We start from the raw sequence: 19,656 nt of genomic DNA, 5'->3' as shown, positions 1-19,656 counted from the left end.
GGCTGACAACAGTCCTTGGATGATCTTGTCATAGACATCAGCATCCATATCCTCATATATAGTAAACAAGAGACTGTCTATAACAAATGTAAGCAGGAGAGGAGCCCTCCATGTGGTAACTTAACATGAGCTTGGAGAAACACATATATTCAGAAATATTTGGATGGATTTAAGGAAAATTAAGAGTTTTGACAAAGTACATGAAGTCAGAGTTATGGGCATTCTCTTCTGTGTGTGTGTGTGTTGTGTTGTGTCTGGTTTTTGTTTTTGTGTTTCCATTTGTACCAGACTGATGTGACTTAGGTAACATGTCTTATTTTCCTTCCTAATGGTAATAACAATGTCAACTAAAATGTATTGAGCATTAAGTTTTTTTCCAGGCATTATTATGTACAATTACAATGTATTGGATCAAATTCTCACAACCCTTTTGTACAAAGATCTATTTTTGTTAAATCTATATTAAAGAAGAATAATCTGGTTGGGTAGTGACCCACGCCTGTAATCCTAGCACTTTGGGAGGTTAAGGCAGGAGGATCGCTTGAGCCCAGGAGGTCGAAGCTTCAGTGAGCTATGATTGTGCCACTGCACTCCAGTCTGGGTGACAGAGTAAGACATTGTCTCAAAAGAAGAAAAAAGAAGGACTAATTTCGGGTAAAGAGGGGCTAAATAACTCAACTAAAACTATAAGTCTAGTGTGAGTTAAAGTCATGATTTTTAACATGGACGGTACAATTTCCAGAGGCTACACTCTCAACTCCTACAATTCACTTCCTTCTAAAAATGTAAATAGTGTAAAGGGATATTATTCATTTACCTTAGCTGTGAGAGCAAATAATTGTAAGAGTTTATATCCATTGTTTGGGACAATTCATTATCCTACAGTTGTAGGCTGATGAAACTTTCCATCACTGTGTCACTTTTCTGTTAAAATTTTTTTCATTGACTCCTCATTTCACTCAGAGAAAAATGCAAAGTAGATAAATAACATACAAGGCTCTCTAGTTTCTGCTTTCTTCTTATCTGTCACCTTTCTACTTTTACCTCCCTCACTTCTTTCCAATACGGCCCCCTTGTTGTTTCTGATACCACCTGGCAAGCTTCAGTTTTGATCTCTGCCTAGAAACTCTTCCCAGTGATGACATCACATCAGAGTGATGTCAACCTGAATAACTTCCTCAGCCTCCGTAAGCTTTTGCGAATAGCTTAGCTTTTGATGACGCAAGTACTGATGATACTACTTAATACTGCAACGTCTACTACAGTCCTTCTCTGCTCTTCCAATCCCATTCATATGATCGATTTTCCCCATAGCATTCATACTTTTCTACCTTTGATAATAAACACTTATTTATTATAGTAATTGTTTATTGCCTATCTCTACTGCCAGAAAACCGGCTCCACAAAGTCAGTGATATGGCTTGCTTCAAAGTGTAGGTGATCATTTGTTGAGAAAAAGAACGCAAATAACTTTTAAAAGTGAAATAAACCTGAACACTAATGCATCTAACTGGCTCTGAGTATCATAATTCTCCAAGTCTATTCTAAACTTTCATCCTTTGGCTTTTGCACATGCTGCATTATCTATATAGATATTTTTCTCTCTCTTTCCACCTAGAAACTCCTGTCTTTCTGCTAAAATGACTCTTTCTAAGCAATTCTCATAAAATGCTTAATGCTTTCCTCCCATGAGCCTACATGTGGTTCAAACTTTATTTAGAGCACCGTAAATATTGTATTTTAATCTATCTTTTAATTTTTTATTATTTTTTTTTTTAGCCACAGATACCATGACTACCTAACCTAGAACATTCATCTCTCATATTTGTGTCTTTGGCATCTAGTACAGTGATTGACATATAGTCAAGCCTTCAGTTAATGAAATAAATGATGCTTATTTCCTATTATCTATACCAAAATCTCTATGGACTTAAAATAGTTTTATGTTTATGAAAGCTTTTTACAATATAATAATATGAGCTCTGCTTATAATATTTATGTCCTTATAAAGACCAAAGGCTTGAAACAGTGTTGCTAGAATTTTCTTTACAGACAGCATTTGTAAGTAGGATACAGTATAAAATTTGCAAATCTAATATCTGTTCGTTGTTGTGTGTGTGTGTATGCACATAGACTTCAAGTAAGAGAACAGAAAGGGGTTGAGGGCTAATGCTAAACTGCATTAAAGTTATCTTTCAAGCACACTTCAAAAGAGGCCCCTTCTTCCTTAAAAGATATATAGCCTGTCTCACATGCTTCTGTCTGTCTAGAGGCTATGCAAGTCAGCAACACCCATATTTTAGCAAAAGCAATCTGAGAAGAGCAGTATAATCAATTTCTCATCATTTTTGCTTTTGGTACAATCAGTAGTATATGCATAGGGATGGATTAGAACAGCTTCTGTGGAATTTTTCAAGAAAAATATTTGCCAAAGGTTCATGTATCATATTCCCTTGGGTAATTATGTTCTCTTGTCCTTTTTTTATAAATGGCTCCAAAATAGGTCTTTTTAAATTCAGTCACATATTATCAGAATTATGTATAGCATCCACCCAAAGATAAAATACAAGTGGAATGTTTTTCATTTTATATTAAAAGCTGGTGCTAGAGAATGCTTTCTATGGTAAGTTGATATGTAGAAAAATACCAATATACAGGTTAATATTCTAATACTTTGAATTGTTTGGCTTTTTCATAAAAGTTATTTATTTATCATTCTACACATTTCAGTCCAGCTAATTGAGGAAGGAAATATCTGGAATTATTATTTTAAAATTTGTTTATACACAAAAGTAACAATCATGTCAAATAATAATAAAAAATGTTATTTAAAATATTTCCTTGGAATTGAGAGAATGTGTTTCTATAAGATTCTAGAATGGTAACTGATAGTGTAAAATGTTAGCAGATACAAACCAACAAGGATAGAATAGAGGATTCCTGGCCTATCTGATGGCGGTTGAATATTCCGGTCCTGATCTACAGCTTGAATTGGTGGCGTAACAACAATGGGGTTCAGTTCTTCCTGAAAAAAAAAAATAGAGTTTTCTTTAGCTGTATTACTAATATTTCATGAAGAGTTGAGACAGATGTTTTAGTTTGGAAATCTATACAACATCTGAGACAGTAAACTCAAGTTTCAACATTTATAATCTAATACCTTTTGCTAGTTAATTTTGAATGTTAAGAGGAAGCAAAGTATCCTCAAAGTCAAAATGGTAAGACACAGTAATTATGCACAGACATTTATATCAGTAACTACTCCTAAAAGGAAAGCAAGGAAGAATGATAATGCATTTTTAATCTTCTCTAGAGGATTTCACAAAAGAAATAGCAGGCTATCAAATAGTTTATGAAGTAATGTTTTCTCTTCTCCTTAGACAAAATTTGTAAGAATACTTGTATTCTTTCCTTGCTAAATCATTTTTTAGTTTCATATACATTAATTATATTAAAATATAAATACTTAAAGTAAATAATTTCATAAAAATAAAAGTCACATTATCGCAAATTTCATATAATTAAAATTGATTTTATATTATGCAGGTATGTACATAATTTGCAATGGTCTATAAGAAATAATGTTTAAAATTATAACATATTTATTTAATTCAGTGTTTCCCAATTTGATATCCAGTACTAGTCTGTTGTGCTATCAGGACTGGCAAACATTTTTCTGTAAGAGACCAGATAATAACTATCTTTAGGCTTTGCCAACCATATGGTCTATGTTGCAGCTACTGTCAACTCTGCCACTATAGCACAAAAGCCCAAGTGGGCATGGCTCTGTTGCAATAAAACATTACAAAAACAGGTGGTAAGTGATATGAGGTTACTGACCACTGTGATCATAATAGTATGCTAAAAGTACAATAATAGGTATGTTGAAAAATAATAAAAAGTTATCAACACAGATAAACTTGGGAAATACGATATTAAACACAGTTTTGAAAACCAATTAACTGTACCGCAAATCTTTTCAGACTTAATTATGCTAATCTGCATACTGACTCTCTAAGAAAAGGATATTATTTGCTCACTTGCAAGAAACACCCATTAACCTCTTTTTCAAATAATACCTTTAGAACACAGTTTGTGAAACACTACTTTAAGTTTTGCAGCCCTCATCCCAAATATGCCAGTAGTAATTCTAAAGGGAAATCATTCTAAAGGGTAATTCTAAAGGGAAATTCCATTATATATTTGGGCTGAGGGCTGTGAAACTTAAACTACTGGTTCCCAAACACTTAGTATATCTCAATATCTGACAACTTTACATTCTAAAAAATTACTGCAATGTTCTCACATTATTTCTTCTGAAATGACAGAACATTGAAATATGTCATGTACTTTTATAAAAAGTCAGTAGTTTCAGTTCTCAGAAAAAATGTATAGTGATGGCATGCTAAAAAAGAGCAATGATATTAAAACATTATAATACTTAATTTTATGCTGAAAGTATAATAAGGATAATTATTGACCAATAATTCAAACATCATAGACATTGTAGAGCTTTCTCTTGAGTTCATTATCACTAATAGGTCCTAAGCAGTATAAATGTCATCAATATTTTCCTGAAAATAAAAAGTTGTTGGTAGTAGCAACTTACTAATACTCTATTCTCTCCTTTAAATGTGGAATCAGAACCATGAAAATATCAAATCAATATCAAAATTACTCAGTTAAATCCAGAAGAATATTGCTCCTCTCACACAACTCTCACTGAACTTTTCCTCCCACACTGCCTCTCTCTCTTTATCTCTCTCCCTCACACACACACACACACACACACACACACGCATGCACTTTTACAATAATCAATTTGCTTGGTATGCAATACCTGTATTGTTCCCTAAATGGAATAAAAAATCTGAAGTTCTTTGAAATATGTATGTCTGAACATAGGAGTTAAGAGTTGACAAGCTCTTTCTAGTCATTTCTCTGAGGAATCTGATTGCATCAGCCAAACTCAACTTATGGTTAAGCTGTATCACTCCTGGTTCATATAATTAAACCTGCAATAATTTTTCCAAAACTGAGGCTCTATTAGGATCCTGTGAAAGCATTTCAAATCTGAGGACTTTCTGCAGTTCCATTCTCATAGTCAGAAAAATATACCAATGTTTCCTAAACAATTTTTGCTATTATAAAATAAGTAATTTCTTATCTAGAAATTAAAATAAAATTGAATCTTAGCTTTTCTTTTGGAATGCTAAATGTAAGCAAACCATAATATTTGAGGATATGTTGGCTGATCACCTTCACCTATTTATTTCTATAGATTTGCTAAGTTACCTACACATAAGCAGCTTTAGCTTTGTTAATCAGTAATGTAGCATAAAATATTCTTTCTATAATATATAGAGTTGTTGAAATGAGCAACAGAATTTATTTACAATGAATTGCTGTATAAGCAACATAAAAAACAAAAAATAACACATCAAACAAAACCAAGAGGAAGAGAGAAATGAAAATTAAATTCCTAATCTTACACATTTGCTTGTTAATTAAAGATTATATATATACATATAGTAAGAACTGAAGAAATAAAAAGAAACAAGTATATTATTTAGAATTAAATTGATAATCAGAAGGTGAAAAACTGTATCTCAGGATACTAAGCATGGAAGTGAGGGAAGATGGGATAGAAAATATTTTACATAAAGTCATTTGGTACTGTGTGACTATATCATTACCATACCCTGTACTATTTGTTTTAATATTAATAATAAATAAATTATAGTATTGAGAATAAAAGAAAATAAACTCTCTTGATAAAGGCTTTCATAGGTTTCTGGAAATTTAAAAGAAATGGTGTGGTTTAAATAACTTATCAGAATTGACATTTTTTCTTGTCCTATAGAGACTAGCAACTTATTTTAATATATTTATTTCTCCTTCTGCTACCATAAATGAGATTGTCAGATAATCTAGGATTAAAGGTGAAAAGAATGATTTCTTAAATATTATGTGTATGATTACCTCTCAAGTAAATTGTGTTCCATGAAGCTTGAAATTTTAAAGTAGTATTAATACACGGCATTAAAGAATACTAAAAATTAGGATTTTTAGGATGATCTTGTTAAATATTTAACAAATTTTATAAAGACATGTAGCATTGAAATCAGAGGTAGACAATTCATATGCATTCATTAGAAGAAACAACATAAATAACATGCATTATGTTTGAACTTCTGTCTGCCACCACAATCTCCACAGTAGATAGAACCAGGCCTGGGAGGGGTATTCATATAAGCAAGAACAATCCAGATAGAAATGGTTCCTTAGAATAAGTGAGAATTTTACAGAGAGAACAGAGGTCAAATAATAATACTATGTACGTATTCAGTTCAAGTTTTTTGTTTGTTTGTTTGTTTTGTTTTAACAACAGGGTAAATCCAAAGAAAACTGAGCAAAAATAAAATGAAAAAGAAAAAAAAAAAAGTATTATGTAGTAGTGAAGTATCCAATGCTGATGAACAAAGGAAACAGATAGAAGAAATAGTCTTTGATTACCAAGTGCCAGCATATTACTGTCCTTGAATTTATTGAAAAGTAGTATCCTTATAATGAACCTCTTTTTTCCTAAGTTAGTTTTAGGTCAGTTCTTGGACTTTAAACCTAGAGTATCAATCTAATAAAAGGCTAAAAAAAAAAGAGAGTAATAAATGGTGTACTTTACCTTCTACATTCTGTTACTTTACCTTCTAAAATCTGTTATTTATTTTCTCTTCCTTTCTTTCTTTCCCCTTCCTTCCTTCCTTCCTTCCTTCCTTCTTTCTTTCTTTCCTTTTTTTTTTTTTTGAGACAGAGTCTCACTCTTTCACCCGGGCTGGAGTGCAGTGACCCGATTTCGGCTCACTGCCAGCTCCGCCTCCTGGGTTCACGTCATTCTCTTGTCTCAGCCCCCTGAGTAGCTGGGACTATAGGCGCCCGCCACCATGCCCGGCTAATGTTTATATTTTTAGTAGAGACGGGGTTTCACCGTTTTGGCCAGGATGGTCTGGATCTCTTGACCTCGTGATTCGCCCACCTCGGCCTCCCAAAGTGCTGGGATTACAGGCGTGAGCCACCACTTCCGGCCAATTCTCTTTCATTGAACACACCTTTATCTCTATGAAGAGAACAGAATTATTCTTGTCCATGAATTCAAGTAATGTAATCATTTACAGGATTTAGCAGATAGCAGATATTTAATGTATTTTTGCCAACTTAGTCCACTGAGCTATCCAAAGAGATCACTACTCTCTAGTTAACTTTGTGATATCCACTACCCAGAAAATAGTCCATCTGTGGCTACTGCCAGATCTTCCAGAGTTCTGAAAAGGCGATTGATTCAGTGACTTGTTTCTTCTGAAGAACAGAGTCTCTTCACATAGGTAGTAACTGCTGTTGCTTTTTCTCTGTTGTCCTCATTTATCTTAGCTTTTGACTTTACTGCCTAGATTATAGAGGAAATACGGTATGTGTTGAAGAAATTAGAAGTCCACCCATAGCTCACATATGCTTGGGTATCCTTTATGGAAAGTATCAAAATGTTCCTCTATTTTATTATAATTGCTACATTTATCTTTTTTACCAAAAGCTTTATTGGTCTGTGAGCAGCAAATATTTTATTTGTATTTATAACCCTCAGCCTAGTGCCTCAAAGATTTCAACAAATTTTTGTTATCAAGTCAAGAAACACAAAATGAGCCCCCCAAACCCTGGAAGGCTCTTTTATACTTTGCCTCTGAAGCAAAGCTTCCTTCTTTGCTGTCTCGTTTGTCTTCAAGAAGAGGTCATGTCTCCTGAATTCTGTTCCTGTTGATAAGCATATATTAGAAGCACACAGGATAGCAGATTTGCATTTCATTGCTGTTTGAACTGTCAAAGCTACCTTCCCTGTCTTAGTCATGGGAACACATACCTAAAGTGAATTAGGTCCATATAAAAAGATTCATATTGTGAAGCTAATCACAGAAACGATTAAACAATAACAAGAAAAGTCTTCTGTAAAAATACTGTGTAATTATATGGTTATAAACCTAAAGATTATTGTATTATGAATACATGCGTCCTTTCATTAGCTTTTCTGGAGACACACCTTCTCTTTTGAGCAACGTTAAAGTAACGTTTTGAAGCACAACTGTTGTATTATTCTGAGAGGATAACAGTAGGCAATTAGCATTTGATGCAAGGAAGGGTTAATTATTCCTCATACAACCTCACTACCAGATTGAAAATTAACTTTTGGTCTGAATTCTGTTTTGTATATGTGTGTGTGTATGTGTGTATATATATGTAATATATATATATATATAATCACTAATAAAAACATAAGAGCAAGCAATCACAAAAGATTAAGAAGCTTTGTTGTAGATTTAAGAAAATCTCGGCCAGGAGTGGTGGCTCACACCTGTAATCCAGTACTTTGGGAGGCTAAGGCAGTTGGATCATGGCGTCAGGAGATCGAGACCATCCTGGCTAACACGGTGAAACCCCATCTCTACTAAATATACCAAAAATTAGCCAGGTGTAGTGGCGGGCACCTGTAGTCCCAGCTACTCAGGAGGCTGAGGCAGGAGAATGGCGTGAACCCGGGAGGCGAAGCTTGCAGTGAGCCAAGATCGCCACTGCACTTCAGCCTGGGCGACATAGTGAGAATCTGTCTCAAAAAAAAAAAAAGAAAAAGAAAAAGAAAAAGAAAAGAAAATCTCAGCTTTCTGGTCTTACAGGTGTTCAAGTCATTATCTTACATTCTTGCATAAAAGGTACATTCAAGAGAAACACTCGGATTTCAGACATTGGATATATTCACTGTTTAGCTTATATCAGGTAAACAGAAGGCATGACCCATAGAACGATAAGATTTAACCTATTATATCATCGCTAATGTTAAATGGATACATAATGCATATGATTTTCACTGTTTCATGAATGGGTAGGATGTCTTGAAAATAATTTGAAACCAGTTCTTACTTTTAAAATACTTCTCATTTCACCAATGAGAAATAATATCTATCATTTACACAAGTTGATAGATCAGTAAATTTTTTTAAAAAGACGTTTTGCGGACAGATTATTAAAGCTTCTAGCCTTTGTTGAGATATAGGTAATAGAAGCATTGTTAAAATGCTAAATATTCTCAACTTGACATCTGAATGACGTCTTCATCTGAGTAACGTATACATAGTAGTACACTGAATGTGCCCAAGTATTTCAAATTAACTGAAGACATTATAATTAACTTCAAGAAACAATATATTCTGATATATCCCTGGAAATGTAATCTGAGTTCATACAAGTACATAGTTTGCTGTTTTTATAAAAGCCAAATTTGGATGTACTATATAATATTAGACTTATCATTGCTTAGATCTTTATACTGTATTTTAATCAACTAATAACATCATAGTATTTGGAGAAAGGATAGTCATGATAACATAGTAAAAATATGCTGCAAGTATTCCAAGACCAATAATTAAGTGATCTGTAATCTTAGTAACTATATAATTTAATACCTAAGTTATTGAATTTATTACTTAGTCCTTAATTACTTTCATAATTTTATGTGTTCTTTACATTTCAATAGGTACTTTTTCAATCTCCATTAAAGTCATTAATATTCAATTTTTACACTCCCTTTAACAAAAGATTTCTACTGCATGTAAGAAAAGTCAGTGAACATTATTATTCTCAGTTCATATTACATTGTAAACGCACTATTTTCCTCAAAGCTCTTGATCATTTTCAGCCAGATTCTTGCTTTTCTTCCATGTGTTACTAACACAGAGATTTAGAACAAATCAAAACTTTTCTCAAACACTTTCATATAGACATAAATACAATTCTGTATTCCCTTTAGAGGCCCAACGACCATTTCTGTTTTCACTTTGCTTAGTTTTGCTTTTTACAAAAGTCAGAAATATCCAATTGTTTGAAAAAGTATCAGACATACTGAAACGTTTTTCCTGGTGAGATTATTGTAGAAAAGAGTAACTAACTGGGGTGAGTAGTATGGACCAAGTCAATTACTTTGAACTTATTGTATTGTTATGGAAGAAATACAAGTTGAACATTCACAAACATCTTTGAAACTGATATACTATATATATCAAAGTTCCTCAACTGGTTTTTGATAATTATTATCCTTAGAACAGAAGGGCGAAGAACACATTTGAGATATGTATGTAACTATGATTCGTGAAAATCATAACACCTCATGCCTAATCATTGGAATTTCATATCACATATTAAAACAAAAATTCACTAAGCTAACAGAAGATACCCTTGTTTTATTATTTCCATGAGCAAATTTTATGACCCTTCCAATATCATACTCTTTATTCTACCACGTATGTGTAAATTTATCTTGTATAATGTGACTGAATTTGTTTCCAAAATGTGCATTTCAGTATCCTCTCAATTGCATATTTGGATGCTTGTACTGATACTTCTCTTATTTTCAAAATATTTCCTTGAATGTCTTTGTCTTTAAAGTTTGTTTACCTGGGATTATATGTCTCCCTTGTCTATGGATCATCAAATGATTTCTAGACAGGCAATAAAAACCTTGGCTGGGGGTAACTTGGTAATTATTTTCCATGAATAAATACTAAAAGACTGTAACAAAATCTTCAAGATGGGTGACTTGTTCCACACTGTCCAAGTGACAAAGTCTCAAGCGTTACCGCAATCAAGTTGGCTTTGACTATCAAAAATCGATTTCCAAATAACTCAAACTTGAGAATATGCATTTCACAGATGTTGTAAGAAGGATACATAGATGATAGAAATATGTCTTACATCCCTTTCCCGCATTCCTATCCATTTCTATAATAGCTATTCTTGTTCCTACTTCTCACACTGCCTCAGGGCTAATTCAAAATCTTCTTGTTATTCACCTCCCCTTCATTCCCATCAGGCACATCAAAAATCCTCCAAAAGATTTTGAGAAGCATGACCCACTCTGGAAGTCAGAGGAAAGGAAGACATTGAGCAGACAGAGTTTGTTTTATCATGAAGATAAGGAGACAATCTTGGGAGAATTTATTTGTTCATAATTTTAGTCTCATTACATTTGTATGAATATTTCAATGATAATAATGATATGGTTCCCATTGTGTGCTCTCATCAGATCAGGAGATGTCTGTTTTTGTGATGACTTCAATTCACTGTCAAATCACAATTCTATCCAGGACCTCCTCGCTAGCAGGGACTGTTTGAGCACTCCTTAGGGTTTTCACCTTCAATCTCTCCAGATAAGGCCTCCTCACTCAATAGGAAGGCAATAAAACAAGGACAACAAATATGAAACACATATAACAAAGTAGTCCTTTTTTACTGATTTGATTTTAGAGAAATGAAATCTGATTTTGCATTATCAGATGCAGTAGTTTGGTAAAAGAACATAAATTTTTAATTTAGATAAATGAAGCAAAGTAATATACAGTTTTCCCAAGTGGTTTTATCATTTTATATTTCTACCAAGTATATGTGTAATAAATGTGAATGTTCAAATCAATTGGAAAAAATTGATTTTTTTTTTTTTTTTTTTCTGAGATGGAGTCTTGCTCTGTCGCCCAGGCTGGAGTGCAGTGGCCGGATCTCAGCTCACTGCAAGCTCCGCCTCCCAGGTTTATGCCATTCTCCTGCCTCAGCGTCCCGAGTAGCTGGGACTACAGGCGCCCGCCACCTCGCCCGGCTAGTTTTTTTTATTTTTCAATAGAGACGGGGTTTCACCGTGTTAGCCAAGATGGTCTCGATCTCCTGACCTCGTGATCCACCCGTCTCAGCCTCCCAAAGTGCTGGGATTACAAGCTTGAGCCACCGCGCGCGGCCGAAAATGGATTTTTTAATAAAGAATGATTAAATATTGGTTATCAATGCATACTGAAAAAAATTATGATAGATAGTGACTTTACCAAATAAAGCTTTGGAAGATTGCCAAATAAGTCTTTACAAGATACATCTTTGGTCAATTGCTTATGCCAAATGTATCTTTGTAGAACAAAAGTGAATGTATGAGAAAAACACATGTATTAGAAGTCAACATAGGTGAAAATAAGAAAGGTAAATGGGCCGGGCGCGGTGGCTCAAGCCTGTAATCCCAGCACTTTGGGAGGCCGAGACGGGCGGATCACAAGGTCAGGAGATCGAGACCATCCTGGCTAACACGGTGAAACCCCGTCTCTACTAAAAATACAAAAACTAGCCGGGCGAGATGGCGGGCGCCTGTAGTCCCAGCTACTCGGGAGGCTGAGGCAGGAGAATGGCGTAAACCCGGGAGGCGGAGCTTGCAGTGAGCTGAGATCTGGCCACTGCACTCCAGTCCCGGCAACAGAGCGAGACTCCGCCTCAAAAAAAAAAAAAAAAAAAAAAAAAAAAAAGAAAGGTAAATGATTACTTAAAAGTATTGCAAATGCTTGCTTACAATGATTTAAAACAAGCCCATTAATAGGAACTGTTGGAGGCATGAAGAGATATGGGCTTTTATAGCTGTGACGGAAAAAAAAAAAAAAAAAGCAGGTTAAGTTCAAGGAAAAAAAAATGAAATCTATCACCAGGTTTGACAATGTGTATAGTACAGATTAAAGCATTTCGATTTGAGTTTATCTTACATAAATATTGAGAGATATGCTTGGAGATGTGTTGAGAAGGATATTCATTGTACAATATACAATTTGCTTTTTTTTAAAAATTAATTTCTTATTCTAGTACAACCTACGAGATACCTTCATAAATCAGTATTTCACAGTCTGATGAATTATCACAGTTATAATTATAAATTCCTGGAAAAAATTGGTATTTTCACCAGGCCTGACAATATGTGTAGCTTAAACTTAACGATTGCACTTTGAGCTTTATCTTACATAAATATTGAGAGAGACATATGCTCAGAGATGTGTTGACAAGAATATTCACTGCATAATATATACTGTGCTTTTAAAAATAAATTTCCTATACAAGTATAAGTTATGAGATATCTTCATAAATCATTAGGTCACAGTCTGACAAATTATTACAAAGTTATAATTCATTCATGTAATCACACTGTGATCAAGAAATAGAATATTGCCAGTATTTCAGAAACCCACTTATTAAATTATCTACTCATAACTACCCCTACTTCCATCCTAGAGGTGACCTGATCTGTAATATGAAAGATTTGTTTTACCTGTTTTAAATTTTCTATAAATTGAATTTCATAGTATAAAACCTTTTTATATATGGCTTTTCAATCAATTATTATGTCTTATATTATATGTATACATATAAGATTCTTGCATATAATTAAGTGCCATACTAGTATACTCATATTAATGGTTATACTATAAACCATTAGATGAATAGATCATCTTTTATGTATTCATTTTTCATTTTTTTTCAACTGGTGATGAACTTTGTACTTCTTCTAGGGTATGCTGTGATGATAATGCTCTTACGAACACTCTTGAGTATGTCTTCTTACTGATATGATTGCATCTGTGTTAAATATAAGAATAAAGTTGCAGAATATGTATACATTCTGATAGGCTAGATTATTGCCAGTTTTCTAATGTGGTTGTATGGTTTATATTTTATCACAGAGTAGGAGAATTCTAAATATTTCACATCTTTACAGTTTCAGTCTCTTAAGATTTTAGCAAAGGCAGGGAATATGTATTATTATCTTATATTTGCTTTAACTTGAATTTTGTTGATGATTAATGGGGTTGAACAACTGTTTGATGATCTTGGACATTTGTAAAGTACTGTTCCATATCTCTTGACTATTTTTAGTTGAATTGTCTGTTTTCCTTAATGATTCACAGGAGTTCTTTATATATTGTAATTAAGTCATTTATCATCTTAATGTTTTATAAATATCACAATTCTTTTTTTTTTTTTTTTTTTTTTTTTTTTGAGACGGAGTCTCGCTCTGTCGCCCAGGCTGGAGTGCAGTGGCCGGATCTCAGCTCATGGCAAGCTCCGCCTCCCGGGTTCCCGCCTTTCTCCTGCCTCAGCCTCCCAAGTAGCTGGGACTACAGGCGCCCGCCAACGTGCCCGGCTAGTTTTTTGTATTTTTTTAGTAGAGACGGGGTTTCACCGTATTAGCCAGGATGGTCTCGATCTCCTGACCTCGTGATCCGCCCGTCTCGGCCTCCCAAAGTGCTGGGATTACAGGCTTGAGCCACCGCGCCCGGCCCACAATTCTTATGACTTATATTTAGACCCTATTAATGTTATCTTGTCAAAGGAAAGTTTCTAATTTTAATATAGTTGTATTTATCCCTTTCTCTTTTCATATATACTTGGCTATTTCCTCTCCCTATACATATATTCTGACCATCTGAAGTACAGACAATAATTTTTCTTATCTATTTCCATAGATAAAATATTGTGCTCATCCACATCAGAATTTGTGTAAAGTGAGTTGGCTTCCCTATAACTTTCTTGAGAGTAAAGTGAAGGTCTATTTTCTTTTATCTCTGTAGGACCAGACAGTACATACGGCACATGGAGACTCAAAAACTTTGAATAAAGTGTTTCTCAGTTGTAGGTTATTTAGAGTATTTTTGAGGCTCATACACACTTGTTTTGCTCTCTGAATTTCTGTAGGACATCTAAATACAAATAATGATGTTTTTTTAGAATCTATTTATAATTTCAATATCTTTGAGCTTCCTAAGTTGCTGCATTTAACTACAGGCCAAAATAATGTGGTCACGAGAGTGAATCACATATAAGGGCTCACAGCGCTTCATTGAGATAGCCTTTTGGGGTAGTACAATAAACAATCTCACAGACTTTCCAATAGAGTGAATGGTGAACTCCTACGTCCTAGAACAAAATATGTCAAGTTTGTCAATAAATAGCAATAAAGCTTTTCAGTAAGCTATTCAGTCTCTTAGAGCTTGAATTATGATTTTCAAGGTGAGATTAATAATATCTATATTGCATGATTGATGTTGGAATTCACGAAAGTATATATGTGTGTGTGTGTGTATATATATGTGTGTGTGTATATATATATGTGTGTGTGTGTGTATATATATGTGTGTGTGTATATATATATGTGTGTGTGTGTGTGTGTACCAGTAATAACATTCTTAATATGTGGAAATTATTATAGTTTGTTTTTTAAATTGATAATTTTAATGTTTTGAAATTATGTGATCTGGGTGTCAAAATTGACTCAAAGTTATAACATAGAGAGAGAAAAATTTTCATTTGAAACTAGAAGCTTAGTTGATACCATGCCTTACACATCTGTCTGAAAATATGATATGAATTTTGAAAGTTTATTTAGAATTCCATAGTTGATCAAATAATTGAGGAAATAAGAAGGGATTATCTATCTCTGCTATTTAACTTCAAGCCAAGTTTCAAATGAGAAACTTATGAAGTAAATTATTTAAAAATCATACTTAAAAATAAGATAGTCTACCAGAGAGTTGAATATTCACTTAAAATGGTTATCTTGGCCTGGCGTGGTGGCTCAAGCCTGTAATCCCAGCACTTTGGGAGGCCGAGACGGGCGGATCACGAGGTCAGGAGATCGAGACCATCCTGGCTAACACGGTGAAACCCCGTCTCTACTAAAAAGTACAAAAAAAAAAAAAAAAAAACTAGCCGGGCGAGGTGGCAGGCGCCTGTAGTCCCAGCTACTCGGGAGACTGAGGCAGGAGAATGGCGTAAACCCAGGAGGCAGAGCTTGCAGTGAGCTGAGATCCGGCCACTGCACTCCAGCCTGGGCGACAGAGCGAGACTCTGTCTCAAAAAAAAAAAAAAAAAAATGGTTATCTTATTTTGATTTATTTAAAGGAAACTTCAGTGAAATTATTTTCTATAGACTCAGACATATCATAGTTCTATATCCAATAATAAATCCATTGCCTACATTTTTATTGTAAAGAGTTGAAGTGAAATTTCTTAATTTGTTAACATTCAGATGAATTATATAAATGCATTAAGCACTTGGCATGTACAAAGAACTCTACCAACTGCTCAAGCAGTAGAAAATAAATTAGATACAAATTCTAGAGTTATGAAAAAGCTCACAGTATCAGGGATGGGGATTCAAAGTGCAGGTACCACAAGTTAATTTAGAAAATGTTTTGTTAGGGCATTTCTCAATATATGGTAAGAGAAAGCTCCGATAAAAAATTCGCGTTGTCAAGTATTACAGGTGAATTATAAAAAACAATAACAGACAGACATTCAAGCATGTGTACTTTGATCCAAGTATCAAATGTAATACTGTTAGTGAAAAATGTTGTTCTTGTCCTGATAGGAGTGGGAAAAAAGAATAACAAAATATAGTAGAAAGTCCTCAAGAGACATTTTGAGGATAGTTTCTAAATTTCCTTCAAAATGGAGGATTTTAATTTTCATAAACTGAGTTGCCAATGAAAAACTTCTATAGGTAAATAGCAAAAATATTCATTGTTTTGGTGATTTAAAAAATCCTAGAGCATCTTTAAAAGTATAGTTCAGAGAAGCACAAATATTCACAACCCTACTACCCAATGATTATCATTTTTAATATTTAAGGTATTTTGTATCAGTATATGTTATCTATGTATTTACATTACTTGTCTAATTGTCCATATATAAACACATGTAATATTTTACCATGTTGCATATTTAATTTTGTTGACACTTTCATATCACATTATATCATAACATTGGTCTTCATCAATAAATATGTATCAAAAACCTATTTTTGCAATAGCTTTCCAAACCCACTAATATCATAATTTATAAAATGATGTATTTCCTCTTCAGTGGTGTGTAAAACGTCTAACTGCATGTACTTGTCAATAGAGAGGGAGATATACATCTAGAGTGTTGCTAGTTAAGCATAAAGTTTAATTTTAAATGTCTTTGGTCACTAGCATAATTTATTTGATATGTTTGTGCTTTGCTTGTTCATTTCCTTTGCCTTTTTTTTTTAATTTTGGCATTTTAAAATTTTATTTTCATGGCATATGTGAGTAGCACAGAAATCAACACTTTGTCACCAGCCTTAAAAATATTTTCAGTTTGTGGTTTGCCTTTTAGTGTTGTTTTTGACATTTAGGAGGTTGGTGTTTTTATTTACTCAAATATTTCTCTTTCCTTTTGGATTTCTAGCTAGATACTTTAAACCACCTGAAAATTATGTGAATATCAAATTATCTATTTTTTTCAAGTACTATGGCTTTAACATTTTATATGTAATGTTTCAATCCATCAAGAAATTGAACAGTAAAGACTTAATACTCACCAAATTATAGTTGGAATTTTAATCTTCTCATTTTTAACAGAAATAAAACTAGATTGAAAAACTGTATTTTTCCATTGTATCTTAAATGGACATCTTATTTATTTATTTGACACAAGGTCTGGCCCAGTTATCCAGACTTGAGTATGATGGTGCAATCTCACAGCCTCCACCTCGTGAGCTCTGACCATCCTACCACTTCAGCCTCCAGAGTAGTAGCTGGGACTACAGGTGCATGCCACCACACCCAGCTATTTTTTTTAGTTGTTTGTTTTAATATTTTTTGTATTATTGGTTGACCAGACTGGTCTCGAACTCCTGAGCTCAGGCAATAGGCCCACCTCGGCCTCTCAAAGTGCTGGGATTACAGGCATGAGTGACTGCACCTGGTCTATAAAATGTAATCGCATTGCAAAACCCAGTGATGCCATGCTTCTATAATATGCTTTTTTTTTTTCTTTTTTTTTTTGAGACGAAGTTTCTCTCTGTCGCCCAGGCTTACTGCAAGCTCCACCTCCCGGGTTCACGCCATTCTCCTGCCTCAGCCTCATTAGTAGCTGGGACTACAGGCGTCCGCCACCACACCCGGCTAATTTGTTTCGATTTTTAATAGAGACGGGGTTAAGGTGTGTTTGCCGGGGGTGGTCTGGATCTCCTGACCTCGTGATCCACCTGCCTCGACCTCCTGAAGTGCTGGGATTAGAGGCGTGAGCCACCGCGCCCGGCATATTACATTTTTTGAGACAGGTTTTCTCTAGTAGATGAGAGCCATGATGTTTAGGATTATGCATATGTGTGAAAACTAGACATTAAAAAAGCATACAATGATTTGAAATATGGAATGGGGCATCAAATTATCTGAATTTATGGAAAACTAGTCACAAAAATCATGGCGATAAACAAGATGGAATGCCAAACAAAAAAAGACCATGTATTTGCATTGTTAAATGTCTCTAACGTGTTCCACATCTGCTTTCCAATCTCTCTCTCACACACACACCCAACAAAACTGCCATCCTTGTTAATAAAATTTTAAGTTTGAAAACCAACATGTATACTTTTTTACATTATACATGTTCTTTAATTATCATTTTAAATTCCTACATTAAGGTAAAATATATATTTAGATTGAATTAATTCTATTGGTTTAATTATTTCTTTTTCTTCAACAGTCAATTGATAGATGACTTTGAGTACTTTTATTCTGAAGAATATATGAATCCTTTTATGTATGAGAATGTTAATTGTTTCATTCTTAAAAAGTTGATTGAATTTTAGGTTCTCTATTTACAACCTTTTTCTTCCAATGCACTGCAAGTTCTACCTAATCTTTGGTTTCTTTATGCTTTCTTCTTTAACTGTCTGGTAGAAATTTGTTTTTATCCTGGAAATAAATACAATTTACCAGGGATTTTCCAAGTATTTGTCTCTACTTTAACTGTGATTCATAATTAACACTTTTGATCTGCAAACACAGGTTCTTTATATAATCCTTGAGTGTTTTATTGTTTTTCCTTACAGTATCTTTGTTATTGCACTTGCTTACTTCTCCTGGTTTATTAATAAACACAAACTAATTACATTTTTATCTGGCTCTCTGATCTTCGTTGCTTTATTCCCCTAGTCAATTTGTCTGTAGCCTGGAAGATTTCTCAAACATGTAAGGGAATACTATAAAATGGTAGACAGTGCTTTTTTTAACCAGCCTGATGCAGACAAAGTCTTGCCTCTCAAATTAGTATCTGTGAACTCCACCTTTTGCTGGTCTATAAAATAAAGAGTAATCTTACCTTCTTTACCAAGAGGTTTGTTTATTAACTGTGGAAATGCTTGTAAAACACCTTACACCATTGTCCTATCAAGTTCTAAATAAGTATTTGTTTTTATCATTTACAGAAGTATAGCATTGCTTTCTGCATCTTAAATCCTATTTTTTCTGTCTTAAATCTCTTCAGTTTAATTATTTCATTTCTTCTTCTGTATCAATACCGTTATTTAACTTTCAATATCATCTTATATATCCCATTCTCAATTAAATTTTATTTCTTCCCCAAACTTTAAAAAATAATTTAATAGTGTTTCTTCTAGTCAATCTTATTAAATAGATGCTCCCCCCTGCCTTTTTATCTTGAGTGTAAAATGCTGCTCTAATGTTGTGGAATCTTTCAAGGGATTCAAGTGTGTTTGAAACTGTGTATTAAGCGATGATTGCTACCTTGCTGACTGCAAAGTTTCCATATTTCTGTGGTGGGGAGGCAGAAATCTCTCCTTTATCCCTGTCTACACTTCTTTTCCCTCTACTGCTGCAATCTTACACTAGTCTTGGCAAAAATCAGACTTAGATCCCTTGTTTCTAGTGTCAATGCAACTTTCCATCCCTTTTTATTATCTCCACAAGCACTTCAATAGGGCCATGAGTAAAACAA

At 33.9% G+C, this 19,656-nt stretch overlaps 1 protein-coding gene across 16 annotated transcripts in view; it reads right to left on the bottom strand.

The window, feature by feature from the left end:
* The window catches only part of PCDH15 (protocadherin related 15), a 1,849,154-nt gene that overhangs the window by 420,331 nt on the left and 1,409,167 nt on the right, over window positions 1-19,656 (bottom strand). For all 16 annotated transcript variants that reach the window (XM_033215155.1, XM_033215225.1, XM_033215195.1 and 13 more), the window contains one exon: window positions 2,917-3,025. In XM_033215155.1, coding sequence (XP_033071046.1) covers window positions 2,917-3,025 — 109 coding nt within the window. The remainder of the gene's footprint in view (window positions 1-2,916; window positions 3,026-19,656) is intronic.

Source organism: Trachypithecus francoisi, unplaced genomic scaffold (genome assembly GCF_009764315.1).
Source record: "Trachypithecus francoisi isolate TF-2019V2 unplaced genomic scaffold, Tfra_2.0 Contig00586, whole genome shotgun sequence".
Classification (NCBI taxonomy): Eukaryota; Metazoa; Chordata; class Mammalia; order Primates; family Cercopithecidae; genus Trachypithecus; species Trachypithecus francoisi.
The sequence above is the reverse complement of the archived record's forward strand: the minus strand, read 5'-3'. Positions and strand labels throughout refer to the sequence as shown.